The following is a 20191-nucleotide window of genomic DNA, read 5'->3' as shown; positions in this document are numbered from 1 at the left end:
ATGGGTTTAAAAACCTCAGTTGGGAGCAAAGGGGGGATTTTTGCAAAGGGAGGGGAAATTCTGCCAGGGAGGCAGGATTGAAATTTGACCCACATTCGAATCTTTCTCGTCAAAAAGCTCCCCGTTCGCGTAAGGTTTGAAGAGCCCATTCTGCTCATCCCATAGGACCTCCTGTGTAACCTGGACCAGTACCTCACACACCATAAAAATCTGCACCCCGATTCCCATCCGACTCCGCCCAGCCACAGGATCTCACGCTGGATTAACACCCATGGGGTTAAAAACCTGCACCCCGATTTCCAGCCGACTCTGCCCAGCCACGGGATCTCACTCTGGATTCACAAGGCCCCTGCTATCAGCAATCGCCTTAGAGACCCAGCTCGAGTCGTCTTTCCACCCAAGCTTTGAATTTTCAAGCCACGCTTCAGTCTGGAGCCGAGGGGGGGAGAAATTCAAGCATTCACGTTTGGGCATGAAAAAGACGCTAATTTGGCGCCAGACTCCCATGAGGCCGTGTTAAGAGGGGAAGCAAACTACGGAGCTTTCGGCTTTTGTCCTGGGCCTCACAGCACAGCTCCTCGCTGCTCGGTCTGTGGCTGGGTCACCTTAACGAGAAGCCACTTCTTCCTCCACGCGTCCTCTGGCATTCGGGGGACTCCTTCCTGGGCCCGGCTCCGTTCGGAGCAGCTTGTGCCCTTCCAGAGGCCTGAAGGCTGGAGAGCAGGGCTGGCTGTATGGCCATGCGGTGGGGATCGGGAATGACAGCGGGAGGGGAGGATGGATCTTGGAGTAGCGCGGTCAGCCAGGAGCCCAGATCAGTAGCCGGCCCTGAGTCTCTCTTGGCTAGCGAAGGGAGAGTGTGTACCCACGCGGTTGGAGAGGGATAAGGGGAATTGGATCGCAGCCTGTAAAAATCTATTGCAGATAAATAGGGTGCTGCAAAGGGCCCCCCCCCACCCAGCAGTCCTGGCCTCCAGCCATAGTCCCAGACATGGAGAAGCTCCCCACCATGGGGTAGGTGGTGGTGGGGGGTAAACCCCCTCCCTAACAGCAGCCCGCACCTCCGTCGCCGCCCTCGCCCGCCTGGCCCTGCCGCAGGGGGGCGCTCTGGATGCGGGGGTTGGGCTGGCGGCTGTCGCTGTGGGGGAGGCCGCTGCCCACCCGGTTCTTGATCTCGGCTGCCATGGTGACGAAGGCCTGCTCCACGTTGGTGGCGGTCTTGGCGCTGGTCTCCAGAAACGGCACGTCCAGGGCGTCTGCGTATTCCTGCCCCGGGGAACGCGAAAGGCCACGGTTAGGGCCAGGCAGATCCTCCCCTCTCCCTGCCAGCGGACCATGCCTTAGTCCAGGATCTCTGGGTTTTTCACTGGAGCCCTCCCCCGGTGCTTGTGGGCTGGTGTTTAAGTGTGCATGAGTGTGCAATATGTGCAGTATTCTCCCCCTCCTCCCCCGGTACTGACCTTGGCCGTGGTGTAATCCACCACCTTCTTGCAGGTCAGGTCGTTCTTGTTGCCCACGATCAGCTTGTTGACGTTCTCGCTGGCATAGCGGCCGATCTCCTCCAGCCACAGGTGCATGTTGCTGAACGAGTCCTGTGGGGAGCGGAGATGGGAGAGGCTCTCAGAGCGACGTCTCCAGGGGCCCAGTGCTTCCCTGATTCCCTCTGGGAAGATCTGCTCCCAGGGGATCAAGGCAAGAGCCTTGCCTGCAGTCTAATCCCCACCTACAGCTGGGGGCAGGCCCATCAGCCTTCACCTAGTCCATCCCCAGCCAGGATGGGATTGTCCCCTACAAGTCAGGGGAACATGCCAACTCAAATAAAGGGCATCTTGCCATCCAAACTGGACTGAGACCCACCATATTCTGTCACACCCAAAGCGGCCATTAATTGGGAGTGACTCTCAGGTATTACTCCCCTGAGTGGGACTTGAACCCACAGCCCGGAGGGAAAGGGTCCATAGCCCCGCTCCCAAGCAACAGAGCTAGCCAGTCTTGGAGCAGCTACCCTCTTAAAGAGACACAAATACTCCTGGCCAGTCTGTATCTACTACACACAAGCCAAAAAAAGGGCAATTAATTTAAACATCAAATCCCTATGCAGATACCATTAAACTTTCCTCAGCCCTTTCATTGGGATACTGGATTCTCCTTCCCTTCCCGCCTTAAAATGCTGCATAGTTTCTATACTGCTGTTGAAACAGCTGCCACATCCAAACGCAAAGGTAGCTTTATCCCTCTACTAGGTGACATGATCCCTGTATATAGAGCCACTGTGCCCCACCCCAGAGGTGGCTGCATCTCAGTGTGGAGTGACATGATCCTCGCACAAACAGCTGCCACGGCCCAACCCCGAACTTATAGATCTAGATTGTGAAATATTTCAGGATGAAGAACACTGATAAGTCACAATCATTTATAGCCAAGGGCTATAGCAAGTCCATACCTACCATAATGCCCTCCTTTAGGAAGGGCTCCGTGGTCAGACTCACCTGGTCCGTTACATCATACACAATGATGATACCGTGGGCACCTCTGTAGTAACTGGACGTGATCGTCCGGAAGCGCTCCTGGCCGGCTGTGTCCCACTGCGGGGCAGCGAAAGAAAGACACATAGACCGTGCTCCTTCCCACAGCTAGAAAGGGAACCCAGGAGTCCTGGCGCCCAGCCCCGTGCACAATACTGCCTCCAAGAGCCCAGGAGAGAACCCCAGAGTCCTGGCTCTGAATCCTCTGCTCTGTTAGACCATAGAACCCAGGAGTCCGGACTCCCAACCCCGCAGCTCTAGCCTCTGGCCAACTTTCCTCCCCAGAGTCAGAAACAGACTCTGCTTTCAGCCTCCCGTGACTGGGAGCAGGCCCCTTATGCCAGCCAGGGAGGACCCCTGCGCAGGGTGGGAGGGGAGTTTCAAGGGGCCATTCTTGGCACAGAGGGGCTGGCGCGTGAGAGAGACTGGAGTCCTGTGCAGGGGGGACTGGCAGACGGTGAGTCAGCAAGGAGCCTTGGGGGGCGGGGGGCCCCCACTGGGGAACGGGGCTGGGATTGGAGGGTGGGATCAGCTGTTGGACAGACCCTGCCGCCCCCACAGTCACAGCTGGTAAATGGCTGCTCCCCGGTAACTTTCACTTCTGCTGGGCTCCGTTGTGGGGCATCTGAATGGAGCAGGACAGGACCCATAAGGGTTGAGGGGGGAACAGAGGCTTCCTTCCCACCCCGGGAAGAGCCCCACTGTTTGCTGCCCCACGGGGCAAAAGGGGAAAATTGGCCTCAGGAGGCTGGTTTGGGGTTTATTAAATGCAGTTTCTAAAGGGCAATCACACACACCCTGTGCCCCACACTGATCCTAGATCTCCTATACCCCACAGCCCCCCACTCTGTACCCCCCAATCCCCAGCCCTTCAAGCTTGCATTCCAGCTCCTAGGCCCCACAGAACCCAGATCCCCTATCCTGGACCCACAGAGCCCCCCACTCTGTATCCCCCAGCCCTGCCAGCTCACATGCCAGCTCCCAGGCCCCACAGAAGTTAGATCCCCTATCCTGGACCCACACAGCCTCCAGACCCCCAGTTGATCCTAGTGCCGCTTGCTCTCCAAAAGGAACCCCAGATGCCCTACCCTGTGCCCCCATCCCCACAGGTCCTTGATGCCCTGCCATGCACCCCACAGACCCCACCCCCTCTTGTACCCCCAGAACAGACACCAGCTCCCCCTCATGTACCCCCGCTGAAGAGATCATAGAACCATAGGGTTAGAAGGGACCACAAGGGACATCTAGTCTAACCCCCTGCCAAGGTGCAGGATTTGCTGGGTCTAAACCACCCAAGACAGACGGCTCCAGCCTCCTTTCGAAAACCACCAGCAAAGGAGCTTCCACAACCCCCCCCAAGGCCTCGGTTCCATTATCCTACTGCTCGTACAGCGAGGGAGTTTTTCCTGAGATTTAATCTACATCTGCTGGGCTGTCATTTGAACCCACTGCCCCTTGTCCTGCCCTCTGTGGGAAGAGAGAATGGCTTTTCTCCAGCTTTCTTAGGGCGGCTTTCCAAGTATCTGAAGACCACTACCGTGTCCCCCTTTCATCTCCTCTTTTCCCAACTAACCATACCCAGCTCCTTCAGCCTTTGCTCATACGGTTTGTGTTCCACCCTCTGATCATCTTTGTCGCTCACCTCTAGACCCTTTCCAGTTTCTCTGCATCTTCCTATACAATGGACACAGGTCTCCAGGTGAGGCCCAATCGGCGCTGAGCAGAGCAGTACTGTCACCTCCCAGGCCTTGCAGGAGGCATTAATGCAACCTAAAATTGCATTTGCTTTTTTGGCCACAGCATCGCATTGCTGACTCATGTTGAGGCTGGGATCCACCACACTCAGCTCCTTCTCAGCCGTGCTGCTGCCAAGCCAGTTACTCCCCATTCTGCATCTGATTTTTCTTCCCTAACTGAAGCATCTTCCATTTGTCTGTGTTGAATTTCATTGTGTTGTCTATAGCCCAGTTCTCCAATTTCTCAAGATCCCTCTGAATCTTCGCTCTGTCCTCCAAAGTGTTGGCAACCCCAACCCTCGCCCCGCCAGCTTTGTGTCACCTGCAAATATGATCAGTCTCCTCCCTCTTCCTACATCAAGGCCATTAATAAAAGATGTTAAACAACACCGGACCCAGAACAGATCCCTGGGGAACCCCACTCGAGACCTCTCTCCAATCCAACATCGTTCCATTAATAGTTACTCTTTGTTTGCAGTTGTTTAACCACTTAATGGTAGTTCTGCCAAGCCGCATCTCTCCAGCTTAGTTATCAGAATGTCAGGTGGGACTGTGTCAAAAGCCTTGCTGAAGTCCAGGTATAGGGTGTCCACCGCATTCCCCCATCCACCAGACCAGTTACCCTCTCAAAGAAGGGAATCACGCTGGTTTGGCAGGATTTGTTCTTGGCAAATCCATGCTGGCTGCTAGCGATCACCCCTTCAGCCTCCAGGCATTCACCAATGGAATGGTTTATACCTGGCTCCAGTAGCTTCCAGGTATCGAAGTCAGGCTGACTGGTCTATAGCTCCCCGGCTCCCCCTTTGTAAAGGTGGGCTCCACACTGGCCCTTCTCCAGTCTTCCGGGACCTCTCCTGTCACCCAAGTGTTTGTAAGGATTATTGCCAGTGGCTCCGAGATTTCTTCAGCTAATTCCTGCAGTACCCTGGGTGAAGAGCATCCGGCCCTGCTGATTTGACTTCATTCAGATTGGTCAGAAGATCTGTGACGTGTTCTTTACTTATCCCGACCTGCCTCTCGTCCCCTTCATTGTCTGCGGTAACTTCGCTAGTCGTCCGGTCACATGTTACAAACTGAGGTGAGGTAGGCATTGAGCAACTCTGCGTTCCTACCATCTTCCATTCCCAGCTCACCTTCTCCAGCGAGCCCATGCTGTCCGTGATCTTTCTTTTTCATCTGACTTATTTGAAGAACCCCATCCTGTTGTCTCTAACCTTCCTTGCCAGCCGTAACTCATTCCTTGCCTGGGCTTTCCTGATTTTGCCCCGACACGCTCGCGCTATTCCCATATATGCTTCCTCAGTGCCGGGCCCCTCCTTCCATTCCCTGTGTGTATCAGACGCAGTGACACCCTGAACAATTTTAAGGTCTCCCCCACCGTCCTCATCGGAGTGTTGAGATGGGTCAGAAAGCAACTTCAGATCCACCCCCACTTCCCTTTGGGTTGGGGCCTGATCTGAACCCAGTTCCGGCTCAGACTCCGCACTGGGGCAGAATCTGTATCCCTTGGTCTGGGGCAGTTGAAATCTCCTGAGAACGCAGGGGAAATGCTGGGAGATTTTAGCCAGTCAGGAAGGCGGGAGCGTCATCATACTTGAGTCATGGCCTCAGCCGAGTCTGGATGCAACCTCCCGACCTCATGGGTGGGGGCGAGAGGTGGGGTCAGGAGCTGGAGGGAGGGGCGGGGAGAGGGCTTCTCACTTTTGCAGCCAGGTCTGTTGTTCGTTCAATGTGTTGAACCTCCGACCCTGGCTCCTAACTCTACCCACAAGACCCCACACTCCCCTCCCAGAGCCCACAGAACCCAGGAGTCCTGGCACCCAGCCCCCCCTGCTCTAACCAGTAGACCCCACTCCCCTCCCAGAGCTGTGCATGGAACCCAGGGATCCCAACACCCCCGAGTGCCGTGAACTCACTATCTGGAGTTTGATAGTTTTCCCCTCCAGATCAATGGTCCGGATCTTGAAGTCCACCCCAATGGTACTGATGTAGCTGTCCGTGTAATTGTCATCCTGGGGAAGAGAGGAGGGACAGCAAGTGATGGGGCAGGGGGGAGCCCAGCAGTGCCCCCCAGCCTTCCCCAGACTGAGTGCTTTCCCCCTGCCCCCACAGCCATCATGGTGCCCCTGTGCTGCCCACCCCACAGCCCCTAGGAACTTCACAGCAACAAAAGGCTTAGAACCTGCTTCCCCCTGCTCCAAAAGTTTAGCCACCGGAGCTAAAGGAGAATCCCTATCAGCTCTTAGCAGCATAGAGGCTAGGACACATAGATGAGCAGTTCCAAGTCCATCCTGGAGAGGGCAGTGGCTTTACACCAGTAAGACGCACAAGCCCTCAACCCCTCTGGTTCAGGCCTTATGGTATTTTTATCACATCACAGACAGGGAAACTGAGGCAGGGAACAAGGCACCAACTTGCTCAAGGTTGCACAGAGAGGGGCTGACTGAGCTGTGAAGGGAAGCCAGGAGTCCTGATTCCCAGCCCCTCTCTCCCCCTCCACTGGCTCTATCCCACTAGACTCTGTTCCCACCCATCATTCTTGCTCCCCCCACCTGATGGGAGAAATTCCTTCAGCAGGGCTCTTGGCTTTCTCTCCCTCCTTGGGCCTGAAGAGCTGTTAGGGTCAGGCCTGTCCATGGGCCCAATGGGGTGGGTGACCTGGCTTCGAGGCACTACCGTAATACACCTAATAGCAATACAAATGTACAGCACCTGGCACAATGGGGGGCTGGTCTGTGAGCAGGTTGCCTGGGCACTACCGTAATACACCTAAGAATTAATCATATTGGATACTCACCGCGAAGCGCAGCAGGAGACAAGATTTGCCGACTCCAGAGTCCCCGATCAGGAGGAGTTTGAACAAGTAGTCGCTGTTGGGGAGAGGGGAGGGTGATGCCCTGAAATGCCTTGGGGGAGGGCAATTCTAGCAGCTGAGTAACAGCCCCCCCCCTCTTTCCACTGCAGCCAAACGGCCGCCAGCAGGGATCCAACGACAGACCCAGCGCAGGAGCTGCCGGCCCCCAATAGTGGCTCTCCGGTAGGGGTGGGTGGTTGCAGTGGCTGCAGGTGGCCAACAGGGAGCGACATCAGCCCGCTCACAAGCCCGAGCACCCCAGCAACCACCCCCATTCCTTCTAATGTCTGCCAGGAGAACTCAGGGCTCCCCCCCGGCCCGATATGCATACAGACACCTCCCCCCAACTGGTCCTTTTCCCTTCTCTGAGACCCACCCAACTCATTGCACACAACAGCTGCATTTTGCTCAGCATCCCCCCCACCTCCTGCAAGCCCTGGTTTTCACAGCCCGGACTCACTATTCTGGATTGATGGTCGACATGACGGCGCGGGGGCGTCAGGGTTTCCGCTCAGAGACAGTGCTGCTTCAAGGGAGGGGGGTAGGGGATCCCCAGGTTCTTGCTGGATCCTGCAAGGCCAGTGATGGGGAGGGTGGGGGTGTGGGAGAGAGACAGGAGGGATTAATTGGTGCAGTCTAAACCCCTCACCCAAAACAGGAGGGGGAGGTTATTTCCATTTTACACATGGGGAAACAGGCACGGAGAAAGGAAGTGATGTGCCCAAGGTCAGGCAAACTGGTCGCAGAGCTGGGAATGGAACCCAGGAGTCCTGCCTCTCAAGTTGCCACCCCTGCTCTAACCACTAGACCCCACTCCCCTCCCAGAACTGGGGCTACAACCCAGGAGTCCTGGCTCCCAACCCCCCTGCTCTACTCCATAATAATGCATTGTGCTTCCCTGGCTTCTCTCATCCCAGAATCTTCACACGTCAGTGAATTACCCCCAGCAACCCATTCTGGAAATCAGGTTTTCACCCCCACATCACTGATGGGGACACGGTGCTGCAGAGACGGGAAAGGACATCCCAAGGTCACACAGGGACTGAGGGGGGCCCAGAGCTGGAACAGAAAATGTGCACCCCGGCCCACAAAGTCCTGGCTCCCAGTCTTCCCTGCTCCAACCACTAGACCCCCATGCCCTCCCAGTGCCAGGAATACAACCCAGGGGTCCTGCCTTCCCCCACAATCCTATTCCCCTCTTGGAGCTGGGAATAGAACCCAGGAGTCCTGCCTCCCAGCAACCCCCCACCCCACTCCCATCCCTTAGTTGCTTCCTAAGCTGCAGCCCAGACAAGATTTATGGAGAGGCTCATGGCAGGAACTGGCCAGTTTAATGGGGTGGGGATGGGCGGGGGGGGAGTTTACCCCCTTCCCACATGGGCCAGCCCCCTGGGGTGGGGGAGGAATTGGAGACTTGGCAGCTAGGCTGGGCCTGGAGGCATCTCTGGATGGGAGGCACAAGGGGCTCCATTCTAGGGGACACGAGGGGCTAGACCCAGAACCCCCCCATTCCACCTCCCCAGCCTCCCAGCAGGCTCAGCGAGGCTCCCTCATATCTGCAGAACTGTTACCCCAGCCCTAGGGGTGTAACCCCTGCCCCCCACTGTTCACTCCCTCAGGCAGCTGCAGGTAATGTAGCCCCCTCCAAAAAAACCCTCCTCCCTCCCCCCCAGAGACCTTCTCCCCCCTATTGCCCCCAGTTCACAGCGCCCCCATTCCCCCCTGAAGCCTGTCCCCCGTGCCCATACCCCAGCCGCCCAGCCCCCTGCCTGTAGCCCGATCTACTCCCTCTGCCCCCCCCCCCGCAGCCGCAAGGGAAGCAGCCCCCCCCCCGAGCTCAGACACCTTGAGCCGGACAGTAAGATGCTGTAAAATGTCTCCCAGGCCCGGACTGCAGCATCCTCCCCGCTCATCCGCCCCCCCCCCCGAAGGGCTGTAGCATCCCCGAGCCCAGCCTGGGGCGCGGGGGGGGGGGAGCGGTCCTCAGTATCTCCCCCAGGTCGCTAGAGAGAGCAAATGGTACCTGGCTGCGGGGGGGAAGGGGGGTGTCCCCCTTCCAGCCCGATCGCTCCCCCCTGCCCCTGAGCAGGTGCAGCGCCGATCCCTTTCCAAAAGGGAGGGGCGATCCCGGCGAGGCACCCCGCTCCCGTCCGGGGACATGGAAGCAAAGACACCCCCCCGCAAAACCCCAGCGCACAGACACAAGCCCCGCGCTATTGGCTGGCTGCTGGGCTAGCCACCGCCAGAGACGGACGCGATAGGCTGAGCCCCTGACCCAAATCTGGGTGGGTTTTTGTCTTTTAACCCTACAGAGGCTGGAGGGAGTAGGTAGAGCTGGGATCTGCCCCCCCCGGGTGTGTGTGTGTGTGTGTGTGTCTATAGGTAGAGCTGGGAGCTTCCCCCCCCCGGGTGTGTGTGTGTAGAGCTGGGAGCTGTGTCCCCCCCCGTGTGTGTGTGTAGAGCTGGGAGCTGCCCCCCCCAGTGTGTATGTGTGTAGAGCTGGGAGCTGTGTCCCCCCCGGGTGTGTGTGTGTAGAGCTGGGAGCTGCCCCCCCCCGGTATGTGTGTGTAGAGCTGGGAGCTGCCCCCCTCGGGTGTGTGTGTGTAGAGCTGGGAGCTGCCCCCCCCCGGGTGTGTGTGTGTAGAGCAGGGAGCTGTCCCCTCCCCGGGTGTGTGTGTGTAGAGCTGGGAGCTGCCCCCCCCGGGTGTGTGTGTGTAGAGCTGGGAGCTGCCCCCGTGTGTGTGTGTGTCTATAGGTAGAGCTGGGAGCTGCCCCCCCGAGTGTGTGTGTGTGTGTAGGTAGAGCTGGGAGCTGCCCCCCCGGGTGTGTGTGTGTAGAGCTGGGAGCTGCCCCCCCCCGGGTGTGTGTGTGTAGAGCTGGGAGCTGCCCCCCGGGTGTGTGTATGTGTAGAGCTGGGAGCTGCCCCTCTGGGTGTGTGTGTGTAGAGCTGGGAGCTGCCCCCCCCGGGTGTGTGTATGTGTAGAGCTGGGAGCTGCCCCTCTGGGTGTGTGTGTGTGTGTGTGTGTGTAGGTAGAGCTGGCAGCTGCTCCCCCGGGTGTGTGTGTGTGAGTGTGTGTGTGTGTGTGTAGGTAGAGCTGAGAGCTGCCCCCCCGGGTGTGTGTGTGTGTGTGTGATGCGGGGAGGGACACGAGCCAACCGGGTCAGACCAGCCACCAGCTTCAATGAGATTAGGAGTCAGAAGGGCCCATTGTGATCACCTAGCCTCTGCCCCCGCCCCGGAATTGAATGAGGGAAGATTTTCACAGGCACCGAATTCAATACTCGTAAAGGTTTCTTCTCTCGCCCAGACACCTCCCTAGCAGCCAGGATCCTGGAGAGCTCCCACGCTGGATCCCACTGGGTCTGTCACTGTGTCCTTCAAGAACAGCACCCCAGCCTTCCGCGAATCCCGAGCTCGTAAGCTGGGAAAATACGCCCCCCTGGCCGACACCCTCAGAGCGAAGGGCTATGAGGTGCAGATGGATGCCCTGATTGTCGGAGCCCTGGGCGCTTGGAACCCCTGCAACGAGCGTGCGCTGTGGACCTGCGGGATCGGTCGACGCTACGCACGGCTCATGCGGCGCCTCGTGGTCTCAGACACCATCCGATGGTCCAGGGACATGTACATCGAACACATCCCCGGCCACCGACAGTACCAGGAGGTGTGAGCTGGTACGACATCGTGCATCAACTATGGGAAAGGGACTGAGAGACCTTTTTTTTTTTTTTCCATTGGACCATATGAACTGGAACCATAAACTCACTGAACATTAAATCCCACCAAATGAGGGTAGATCCATCCTCATCATCGTATCCGCTCATTATACTCCACATCTGAACATAGCCATTATATGGACAACATACCCCCATATCTCAATGTCTGAACTTTGATCCGTTAAACTTTTACCCCCAATTGGGGAGATTGCAGATTATGTATTTCTTACGCCACCCGCTCCTAAACTGAACTTCGCACCCCTTGATAATCTGTACCCTGATAACCAGAAACTTCTATGCCTAAACTCTGTACTGTTTTTTTTTTACTTCAACATTATCTTAATAAAATTATTAAATTTATTTGGTGTATTAGGGTGAAACATTTTTCTTGCTATTAGGTGCATTACAGTAGCACCCAGGTGCCCCAGCCACGGGCCAAGACACTATTGCACCAGGCTCTAAACATTTTGAATGTTATTAGGTGTATTACGGTAGCATCTAGGAGCCCCAGCTATGGCGCAGGACCACATTGTGCCAGGCGCTGTATGTTTGTATTGGTATTAGGTGTATTACGGTAGCACCTAGGTGCCTAGTCATGGCGCAGGACCCCGTTGTGCCAGGCGCTGTACAAACATGGAACCAAAAGGTAGTTCCTGCCCCAAAGAGCTTCCAATCGAAGGCTAAGACGAGACGCCAGCTGGGGTGGCACAAAGGCACAAGTGGACAGCGTGACAGGCAGTGAACTCAGCACACCAGCTGCGACCCACAGGCAAGCTTTTGCAGGCATCACATGGACGTTCCAAACTGGGCCAATCCTACCACCTGCTCGGTGGGGCTGGGGTGCCCCTGCCCCACCAGCAATCAGGGACTGATGCAATTCTCTTCCCCCAGCCTCCCTTAAAGACACTTTGCAATGAACACAGGTGGGAGGCTGGGCTGGGAGAACGGGGACTGTGTTGCAGGGAGGTGGGTGGGCAAAGGAAGGGAAATGTGTGTGTGTTGGGGGGAACGCCTTGAGTTAGGGGTGTGGATACAGCAGAGAGGCCAAGGCCTACTGAATAGAGCACTGGCCTGGGACCTGAAAGAGGTGGGTTCTAATCTCAGCTCAATCACTGGCAAGTCATGCTCTCTTTGTGCCTCAGTTTCCCCACCCATAGAACGGGGCTAATGATACCAACCTCTTTGGAAAGCCCCTTGAGATATGCCAGGGCTCATTATGATTAAGGCCTGAGCTTGCTGGAGGAGATGAGTGCGTGGTGGGACATTTTATAGGGTGCAGTGGGGAGAAACAGAGAGATATCAACTGCACCTAAGATGGACGGACGCTGTCTAGCAGGCCTCTGGAGCTGGGCACGAGCAGTCACAGAGAAATCCGCGCCCACCAGGGAACCGCTGGGCAAGAATCCACCCCTTGAAAATTTCCCCCTACTCTGATCTGACTTTAATGTCATCGGTGAGGGACGAGCCATTTCCCCAGACCCCCTAGAACTGCTTTGTGGCCCATGGGTGTGACAAGCAGGGCAGGTCTCAGCTCAGTAAGACGGGTGTTCACAGCCTACAAGAGACACCGGTATAAATGCCCTCTCCTGACCCTGCTGGTAGCCTCAGTGGAGTGTCAGCGTTCCCCCGAGCCATCGGTTTCATAGCCCATGCTAGACAGGGTACCACAGGAGCCAGCTTTGGGTCAGACCACCTTTGGATCAAGGACCTACGTGCTTCTGGGTGCATGGGAGGGGGCCTTTCCGTATGAGATTGAGGGAGACTCTAATCCACCAGATTATAGTCGAATGCCGCAACCACTTAGCCACCCCACTGTGAAAAGGCCAAGGAGTAAATGGGACCCTGGGACCTGAGCCCCCTACTTTCCCTTGGAGGTGGGGTGATCCCTCCAGAGCTGGGACAGATTGGCTAAGGGGAGCTGTGTGGCTGGCCACACTGCCCCAGGGACTCGAGGTGGTGGTGGTGGTGGTGGGGGGGGGTGACATCTTCTCCCCGGCATTAAATGCAGATGGAAATTCAACGATTATTTTAAATCCGAGGACGAGATTTTTCATGGTTATTTTATTTTTTTATAAACAGACAGAGCTGAAGCCGAGCGAATCCAGCCCTGATGGCAGGAGATTCTAGGCCCAAGTCTCAGGCACGCTGAGCCCACTGGGACGGCAGCGTCGCCCTGAGAAGCTTCCCCCGCCTTGACCAGTGAAAGTGTCCCCGGCTGCTGTGCATAAGGGCCCTGCTTCCAGCTCCTGGCACAGGGGGTCGATTGGGGGCATAGCTGGAGCGTACGGTGCTGTGGGTATTCTCTGCTCCCCAGGGCCTCTAGGAGGTAATGTGCAAGTCAGAGCAGCCTCAGGGCTGCTCTAATTGACACTGGGAGCTGGGCAGGGGCCAGAATAGAGGGACTGCAAAGAGGACTTAAAGCACAAGAACGGGAGGTGCTGTTTGTAGGTTCTAAGTCTCTGATCTGCAGTAAACTGACCAGAGGTGGTACTATCCCCTACCATTGGGGGGCATCAGAGTCCCCAGTTATCAGGGCAGCGCTGGGGAGGGGAGTTAGCTTGGATCCCATTCCCCTGGGTGCAGGCACTTGTTATTTGGAAGGAGCGACAGCCATCACAGGCCGGCTTCACAGCAGGATCCACTCTTTGTCAGCAATGCAATCTGATTGGATGCAGCCCCTCTTCGACTGGATCCATCCCAAGACAAGGGGCAGAGGTGAAATCTGATGGGACGTAGCCCCTGTCAGACTGGATCCTTCCTGAGGTGAGGGGCAGAGATGAAATCTGATTGGGTGCAGCTCTTCTCTGTCTGGAACTATGCGGAGCGGAGGCAGGAAGGCGGAGTTGAAGTGTGATTGGATGCAGCCTCTCCCTGGTGGGATCCATTGGATGATGAGAGGGCGGAGCTGAAATCTGATTGGCAGCAGCCCCTCTGAGAGTGGATCTTCCCAGTGCTGGGGCTGGGGGGGTCGGGGGGAGCTCTCTCCAATCCTGATGGGTCACTTCAGCAGCCGGAGGCTCATTTGCTGCTCGACGTTCAGCTTCTCCACTGACTGCAGGGAGGCAAGGATGTCGGAAACATGGCCAGCCCCGGGCCGTAACCACTTCCTACCCAGACAGCCGCCAGGGGTCCCTGGGGGGGGGCTGACCACATGACTAAAGCCCTGGGCTGGGACTCAAATCCCAGTGCTGCTCCAGACACCCTGGGTGACCTTGTGGCCAACCAGTTAGCCTTCCCATGCCTCAGTTTCCCTTCCTGTTCAATGGGGATAATGGTCCTTCCTTGATCCTGCTAGACTGTCTCTTGCTCAGCTGTGGCCCCAGGCGCTATCGTAATACAATTAATAATCCATCCTCCACCCCCTCCACCAGGCCTCATTGCTCCTCTCTAGACAATCAACCCCACCCCTTGCCCCCCAGCTCTACACCCGGCCCCCCTGGACCCCACCAGACCTTGGCAAACTCCTCGAAGGAGATGGCGCCGTCACCGTCTTGATCGGCCTCCTGGATGGTGCGCTCAGCGATGCACACCAGCTGCTCCTCCGTCACCTGGATGCCGACCATCAGCCGCAGCACCTGGAGGGGAGGAGACAGTGATGGCCCCGCCCCTTGCCCCACCCACCCCTGGGGCTGCCACTGCAGGAGGGGTGCATCTCTGGGGGCCCTCGGGTGGAGGCGGGGGCAGTGCCAGCCTCGCACAGCCACCTTGCACACTCGCTCTCCAGCCTCGTGCACATGCTCACCCCAAGCCCCCTCCCCTCGCTCTTTGCACACTCCCCAGGCCTTTGCACGTTCACGCACGCTCATTACCTGCAGCATCTCATCCCGGGAGATCTTCCCGTCGCTGTCCTGGTCGTAGAGCTGAAAAGCAACTATGCAACCCAGATTGGTGTCAGCGCTGGGATCGGGGCAGGGAAATGATCCCCCCGCCACCAGCTCCAATCTCCCCCTGCCCCCCTTAAACCTCTACATGCGCCCATGTGCTCCCGAGCCCAACACCCCTCCATATGCCTGTGGCTCCGCCCTGCCTGGATCCTCTCTGCCTCCTCCCCATTCATGCTCCCACCCCAGCACCCCTCCACATATCGCTGCATGGCCCGCCCCTCAGTTCTGTCAGTTCCACTCCACCTCACCGCCCCTCCACATGCCCTTGGGTGCCCCCACCTCACTACCCCTCCCAGTTCTCCACACCTAGCACTCCTCCCACATGCCATCCTCACCCCCCACTCCAAATGCCCTCTGGCCAGAGGTCAGTGGTACCTTCCCCTCCCATGCAGGCCCCATAATGCCACAACCCCTCATCTGGGTCCTCCTCCCCTTGTCACCAAGGGGCCCCAGTGACTTGCCTTAGCAGTGGAACATGGGGGGAAGTCCCCTCCCCTTCCCCCCCCCCAGTGAGTCTTGCCACCAGCCCCACTACTCACACTGCAGCTTGCTTTGTCGGCTGTTCATGGGCTCTGGGCAACTGGTCTCCTTGGACTTTCCTTCTTCCATGGGCCGGAAACGGGCCAGGACCCGGATGAAGAATCGGAAATCGGTGAGCTCTTCCCTGCGGTGGGAGACGGGAGACTTGACTAATAATCAATGCAGCAGTGCAGGCTGCCAGAGAAGCCACAGCTGAGATGCGGCCACCTCTGGGGCGGGTACACGGGGCTGTGTACACGGGGGCTGTGTCCACGGGGATCCATGCAGCAGGGAGCGAAGAAGGACCACGCATGCCTTTGCCACAGAGGCCGCACTGCTCAGCACCCTGCACCATCCCGTCCCCGTCGGGCTCTGCTGGGGTCCCCTGTGACGCTCCGTGGCCTGTGAGCTCTGGCGCCCCCCAGCGGCGAGTGACATACCCTGCAGCCTGCACCCGCCACGCTGCAGAGCCAAGCCGTCGGAAGTTCCCTGCCCCCACCGTCGATTGGGGCTGGGGGGTGATGCTCGTGGACCAGACTCACCCCTCTTTGAAGAAGGCGTTGATGATCCGGTCCCCGAGGGGGTTCACCGCCAGCTCCCCGATCCCCTGCAGGTCGTATTTGCTTTAGGGAGTGAGACAGGGCAGAGGTCATGACGTGGCCCGGCTGGTTCAGCTCTGAACCCTAGGGGGCCTCACCCCTGTGTTCTGGGCCCAAGACTGGTGGCTGTCGCCTCTGGGGTGGGGCATAGGGCAGCCATTAATATGGGATCTCTCCTCCAGTGGTGAGATGCAGTCACTTCTGGAGTGAGGCCCAGCAGCTGTTTATACAGAGATCCCTCTCTCAGCACTGAGATGCAGCTGTCTCTGGCGCGGGGCATGGCAGCCGTTCCAGAGGAAGGATCTTGGATACCCGTGGCTCACTCCCCTGGGGTTACTCCAGATTGACGCCAGAATCTGGGCCGCCACCGGCAGCTCCCATTAGCTGGCCAGTGCATCCCTGTTGTGGGTCCCTCTTAGTAGAGAGTTGGGCCCCGCGGAGAGCCACTGGGCCCGATCTCCCTCGCTGTGGGAGGGGGAGGGGGTGTAGACAGCATTCAGGACACCTGGGTTCTATTCTGGGCTCTGACCTTGGGCCCCACCCCGTGCCTCAGTTTCCCCTCCCACCCTTTTGTCTGTCCCCTTGGGGCAGGAGCTTCTCTCCTTCCGATGCCTGCAGCACCTGAGGCAACAGGGCCCGGATCTCAGGGGCACTCTCCTTGCCCCAGCTAGGTGCTGCCATAATATCCATGATAATCTCTCCACCTGGAACCCCAGACCGGACCCTGTGTCTGTGCAGCGTCCAGTGCCGTGGGGGCCTTGGCTCAGCAGATGCCTCTAACTGCTACCGTATTACCCATAATAGTCCCTCCACTTGCAACCCCAGAGCTGACCCTGTGTCCAGGCATCGCCTGATCTGTTCCACCCTATATGGCAGGGATGGGCAAACTACGGGCTGGGGGCCGCATCTGGCCCTCCAGACGTTTTAATCTGACCCTCAAGCTTCCGCCGGGGAGTGGGGTCAGGGGCTTGCCCCACTCTGGCGTGCCAGGTGGGGAGCGGGATCGGGGGCTTGGCCTGCTCTGTGAGGCTCCTGGAAGCAGCAGCGTGTCCCCTCTCTGGCTCCTACACATAGGGGCGGCCAGGGGGCTCTGCACACTGCCCCTGCCCCAAGAGGTGCCCCCGAAGCTCCCATTGGCTGGGAACCGCAGCCAATGGGAGCTGCAGGGTTGGCGCCTGTGGACGGGGCAGCGTGCAGAGCCTCCTGGCTGCGCCTCCACATAAGAGCCGGAGAGGGGACATGCCGCTGCTTCTGGGAGCCGCTTGAGGTAAGTGCTGCCGGGAGCCTGCACCCCTGAGCCTTTCCCCAAGCCCGACCCCCTTGCCCCAGCCCTGATCCCCCTCCGGCCCTCTGAACCCCTTGATCTCAGCCCGGAGCACCCTTCTGCACCCCCAACCCCTCATCCCCAGCCCCCCCCGATCCCGCATCCCCAGCCAGAGCCCTTCCCCACTCCCGCACCCTAACCCCCAATTTCGTGAGCATTCACGGCCCGCCATTCAATTTCCATGCCCAGATGTGGCCCGTGGGCCAAAATGTTTGCCCACCCCTGCTATACAGTTTCCTTTACCATGCCCATCACTGGAGTGTCCGAGCGCTTTGCACCCAAGCGTTAAACCACCTTAATGCACCAGAAAATGTAAGTGCTGCCGTAATGAGCCAATGATAAAGCAGCCAGAAAGGCCCAGGGATAGACGCCCGCTTTCCCCCTACCTCAGGTAGCCCTTCTGCTCCTTGTCCAGGGCCTGAAACCGGTCATAGAGGCGGACGACACTGGCCTGCGAAACTGGACACGAGAGAGCGAGACAGCTTTAGCCGTTATTGCAGGGGCCAAGGCAGGTGAGGGTTTAACGACCCTGTGATGGAATTTTTAGGATATTGGTGATTAAATCTGTTCCCCTTCCCCTCATCTGATTAACATTTAATGAGCAGATTTAATTTCATGCCAGGGGCCAGGGCTGCTCAGGGATCGCAGCATTACAGGGTTGTTAGTGCTGGGGAGAGGGGTCACATTAAAAGCCCCTCCCCCTGTGTGTGTGTATATATATACAGGGCAGGGGGATTGGCTCTTTCCCTGGGTTTTTCATCTGGAGACCTCAAAGTGTTTTATAAAGGAAGGTCGATATCATTTTACAGATGGGGAAACTGAGGAACGAGGCAGGGAAGTGATTCGCCCAAGGTCACACACAGCCAATCAGTGGCATTGCTGGGAAGAGAACTCATGAGTCCTGACTCCCACATTCCCCTTTGCTCTGACCACTAGACCCCAGTCTCCCCCGGTGCTAGGAAGAGAGCTCAGGACTCCTAGATTTCCTTGTTCTAACCACTAGACCCTACTTCTTTTCACCAGGCATCCTGATTCTGAGTCCAGCACTCTAGCCATGGGACTATTTTGTCTCAGTGCCCCATTGCCAATACACCCTGCAGGGGTCCCCGATTTCCGGTGCCCCATTCAATCCTGGGCCTGTTAGCCAAGGTTGCCAATTAGGACCAACCACAGGGAAGCTGTTTTGTGCCACGGGTGCCCATCCCGCTAAGCCCTGAGCTCATATCACAAGCGGGGCCACCAGCAGTACCCAACTCAGGTCGGCTTTCAGTCCCTACCCGCCAGGGCTGGATTCGAACCAACGACCTCAAGGAGATTCCCAGCTGGGTTCAGAAAGACCTGAAGTGTCAGGGCTGGGAGAGCCACACTCCAGGATTCCCCTTGCTGGGACACCCGTTCAAAGCTTCACGCCCAGTAAGTCACAGGGCCTCAGTGGCTCTGAAATGCACCCGGGGGGGATCTTCTGTCACACTCTGAGCCCCCTGGGGTGGGAAATGGCCCCTGAGAGTCCTTCTCCACACTGTGCTGTGGCCATTCTCTGCCCCCCGCCCCCAGGGTAGATGGGGGACAGGATGGAGCCGTTTGGGGAGTGAACCTGCCTCCTTCGCCAGCCCCTCCCATCCACCCACTGTCAGAGCACCTTGCAAATTAACCAGTTAGGCCACTTTCCCAAGGATCCAGGGATCCTGATCTCAAGGATTCGAATGGGGGAATCCGAGGCACAGGGGGGAGTGGGGCGTTGGTGACTTGCCATGGGACTGTACAGCTAGTCAGTGCCAGAGCCAAGCAGGGAACCCAGGAGTCCTGCCTGTAGGGTGACCAGATGTCCTGATTTTATAGGGACAGTCCCGATTTTTGGGTGTCTCTTATATAGGCTTATATATTACCCACCACCCCCGTCCCGATTTTTCACATTTGCTGTCTGGTCACCCTACCTGCCTGACTCCACAACCTCTGTTGTGATCACAAAACAACACCCTTCCCAGAGCTGGGGCTAGAACCCAGGACTCCAGACTCCCACCGCCTCCCCGAGCTGGGGATAGAACCCACGTCCTGCTTCCCAGCCCCACCCTGCTCTAACCCACTAAACCCCCCTCCCTAAGCTCAGAATAGAACCCAGGAGTCCTGACCCCCCCAGTCCTTTGGCAGAACCACACACACACACATTTCTCCCTCCCCTTCAACCAGAGGCCTCGGAGGGCAGGTATTTAGGTGCAGCGCGGTCCGACTGCCCAGCCCTGTACAGCGCAGGGTCCCTGCCCCACATGGCCTGCAGCCCCAGGACACCAGCCCAGTGCAACTACCCCTCCCCGCCACCCCCTTTTTCTCAGATTTAACTTGCCAACTTGAGGGTTACACAACGCCCCCCCCTCCCCCCGGCCCCCACACTCTGCTGAGCCCTTACAGCCGGTTTCCTGCATGATCTCCTCCAGCTCAGGGATAGCGGACGGGTGGGAGCTCTGGGAGCCCATCTCTCATGCCGTCAGGCCTCGCCGGGAATCTCCCCCCCACCCCGCAGCAGGGCGCCCAGGGCAACCGGGAGTCTGGAGCCAACTTTTCCTAGCAGCCCATATGGGATCTCGAGTGACTGGCTGGATGGCCAATCAACCCCGGGAAAGGAAGGCCTTGAAATAGCTGGGCTGAGTTCCTTTAAGGTGGATCTTTCCTTCTCCCCGCCCAGGCAGTAAAGGCTGGGAGTGGGAAACAGGGAAGTGGCTTGTTTGTTTGGTTTTCCAAACTGTCAAGGTTTTCTGTGGGGAAGAGTGGTTGGGGGTTGAGCTGCTCTGAGCAGGTCCCATGACAAAGCCTTTCTACACAGATTGATTGCTCTGCACAGAGCAGCCACCAGTGGGGCAGGGTGTGGCAGCTGTTTATACAGGGACCTTTGAGCTAGCACTGAGATGCAGCCACCTCTGGGACAGGGCGTGGCAGCTGTTTATAGGGGGATCTTTGAGCTAGCACTAAGATGCAGCCACCTCTGGGACAGGGCGTGGCAGCTGTTTATAGGGGGACCTTTGAGCTAGCACTGAGATGCAG

The 20191-nt window shown here is 57.8% G+C and overlaps 2 protein-coding genes across 3 annotated transcripts; both read right to left on the bottom strand.

Annotated features, from left to right (window-relative positions):
* Window positions 1-76: 76 nt before the first annotated feature.
* On the bottom strand, window positions 77-9378 carry LOC119847472 (ras-related protein Rab-1A-like). Its single transcript, XM_038382281.2, has 7 exons — window positions 9139-9378; window positions 7576-7685; window positions 7059-7131; window positions 6178-6273; window positions 2490-2585; window positions 1461-1592; window positions 77-1266 (listed from the first exon to the last, which is right to left on the bottom strand). The coding sequence occupies exons 2-7, from the start codon at window positions 7596-7598 to the stop codon at window positions 1045-1047; spliced, it is 642 nt and encodes a 213-aa protein (XP_038238209.1). The 5' UTR covers window positions 7599-7685; window positions 9139-9378; the 3' UTR covers window positions 77-1044.
* Window positions 9379-12875: 3497 nt separating this feature from the next.
* Window positions 12876-19851, bottom strand: CHP2 (calcineurin like EF-hand protein 2). 2 transcript variants are annotated; one of them, XM_038381977.2, is made up of 7 exons: window positions 19560-19851; window positions 17542-17614; window positions 15775-15855; window positions 15253-15377; window positions 14639-14700; window positions 14282-14404; window positions 12876-13881 (listed from the first exon to the last, which is right to left on the bottom strand). In XM_038381977.2, exons 1-7 carry the CDS (start codon window positions 19624-19626, stop codon window positions 13828-13830), a joined length of 585 nt encoding a protein of 194 aa, XP_038237905.1. In that variant the 5' UTR covers window positions 19627-19851; the 3' UTR covers window positions 12876-13827. The 2 variants fall into 2 exon arrangements, with proteins under 2 accessions (XP_038237905.1, XP_043357570.1); XM_043501635.1 differs by having other exon boundaries at window positions 14282-14700; window positions 19560-19831.
* Between the last annotated feature and the right edge of the window lie 340 nt (window positions 19852-20191).

This window comes from Dermochelys coriacea, chromosome 23, assembly GCF_009764565.3.
Source record: "Dermochelys coriacea isolate rDerCor1 chromosome 23, rDerCor1.pri.v4, whole genome shotgun sequence".
Lineage (NCBI taxonomy): Eukaryota > Metazoa > Chordata > Testudines > Dermochelyidae > Dermochelys > Dermochelys coriacea.
This window is presented reverse-complemented; position numbering and strand designations above follow the sequence as displayed.

Bases quoted from the DNA above. Each gene is read 5' to 3' on its own strand.
- CHP2 (XM_043501635.1), bottom strand. From the start codon at position 19,626: ATGGGCTCCCAGAGCTCCCACCCGTCCGCTATCCCTGAGCTGGAGGAG. The intron at 17,615-19,559 runs GTAAGGGCTCAG...TCTCGTGTCCAG, and splicing joins GATCATGCAGGAAACCGGCT to TTTCGCAGGCCAGTGTCGTC. The intron at 15,378-15,774 runs GTGAGTCTGGTC...CTCCCACCGCAG, and splicing joins AACGCCTTCTTCAAAGAGGG to GGAAGAGCTCACCGATTTCC.
- LOC119847472 (XM_038382281.2), bottom strand. From the start codon at position 7,598: ATGTCGACCATCAATCCAGAATA. The intron at 2,586-6,177 runs GTGAGTTCACGG...GCTGCCCCGCAG, and splicing joins AAACTATCAAACTCCAGATA to TGGGACACAGCCGGCCAGGA. The intron at 1,267-1,460 runs GTCAGTACCGGG...TCCCCGGGGCAG, and splicing joins TGGATTACACCACGGCCAAG to GAATACGCAGACGCCCTGGA.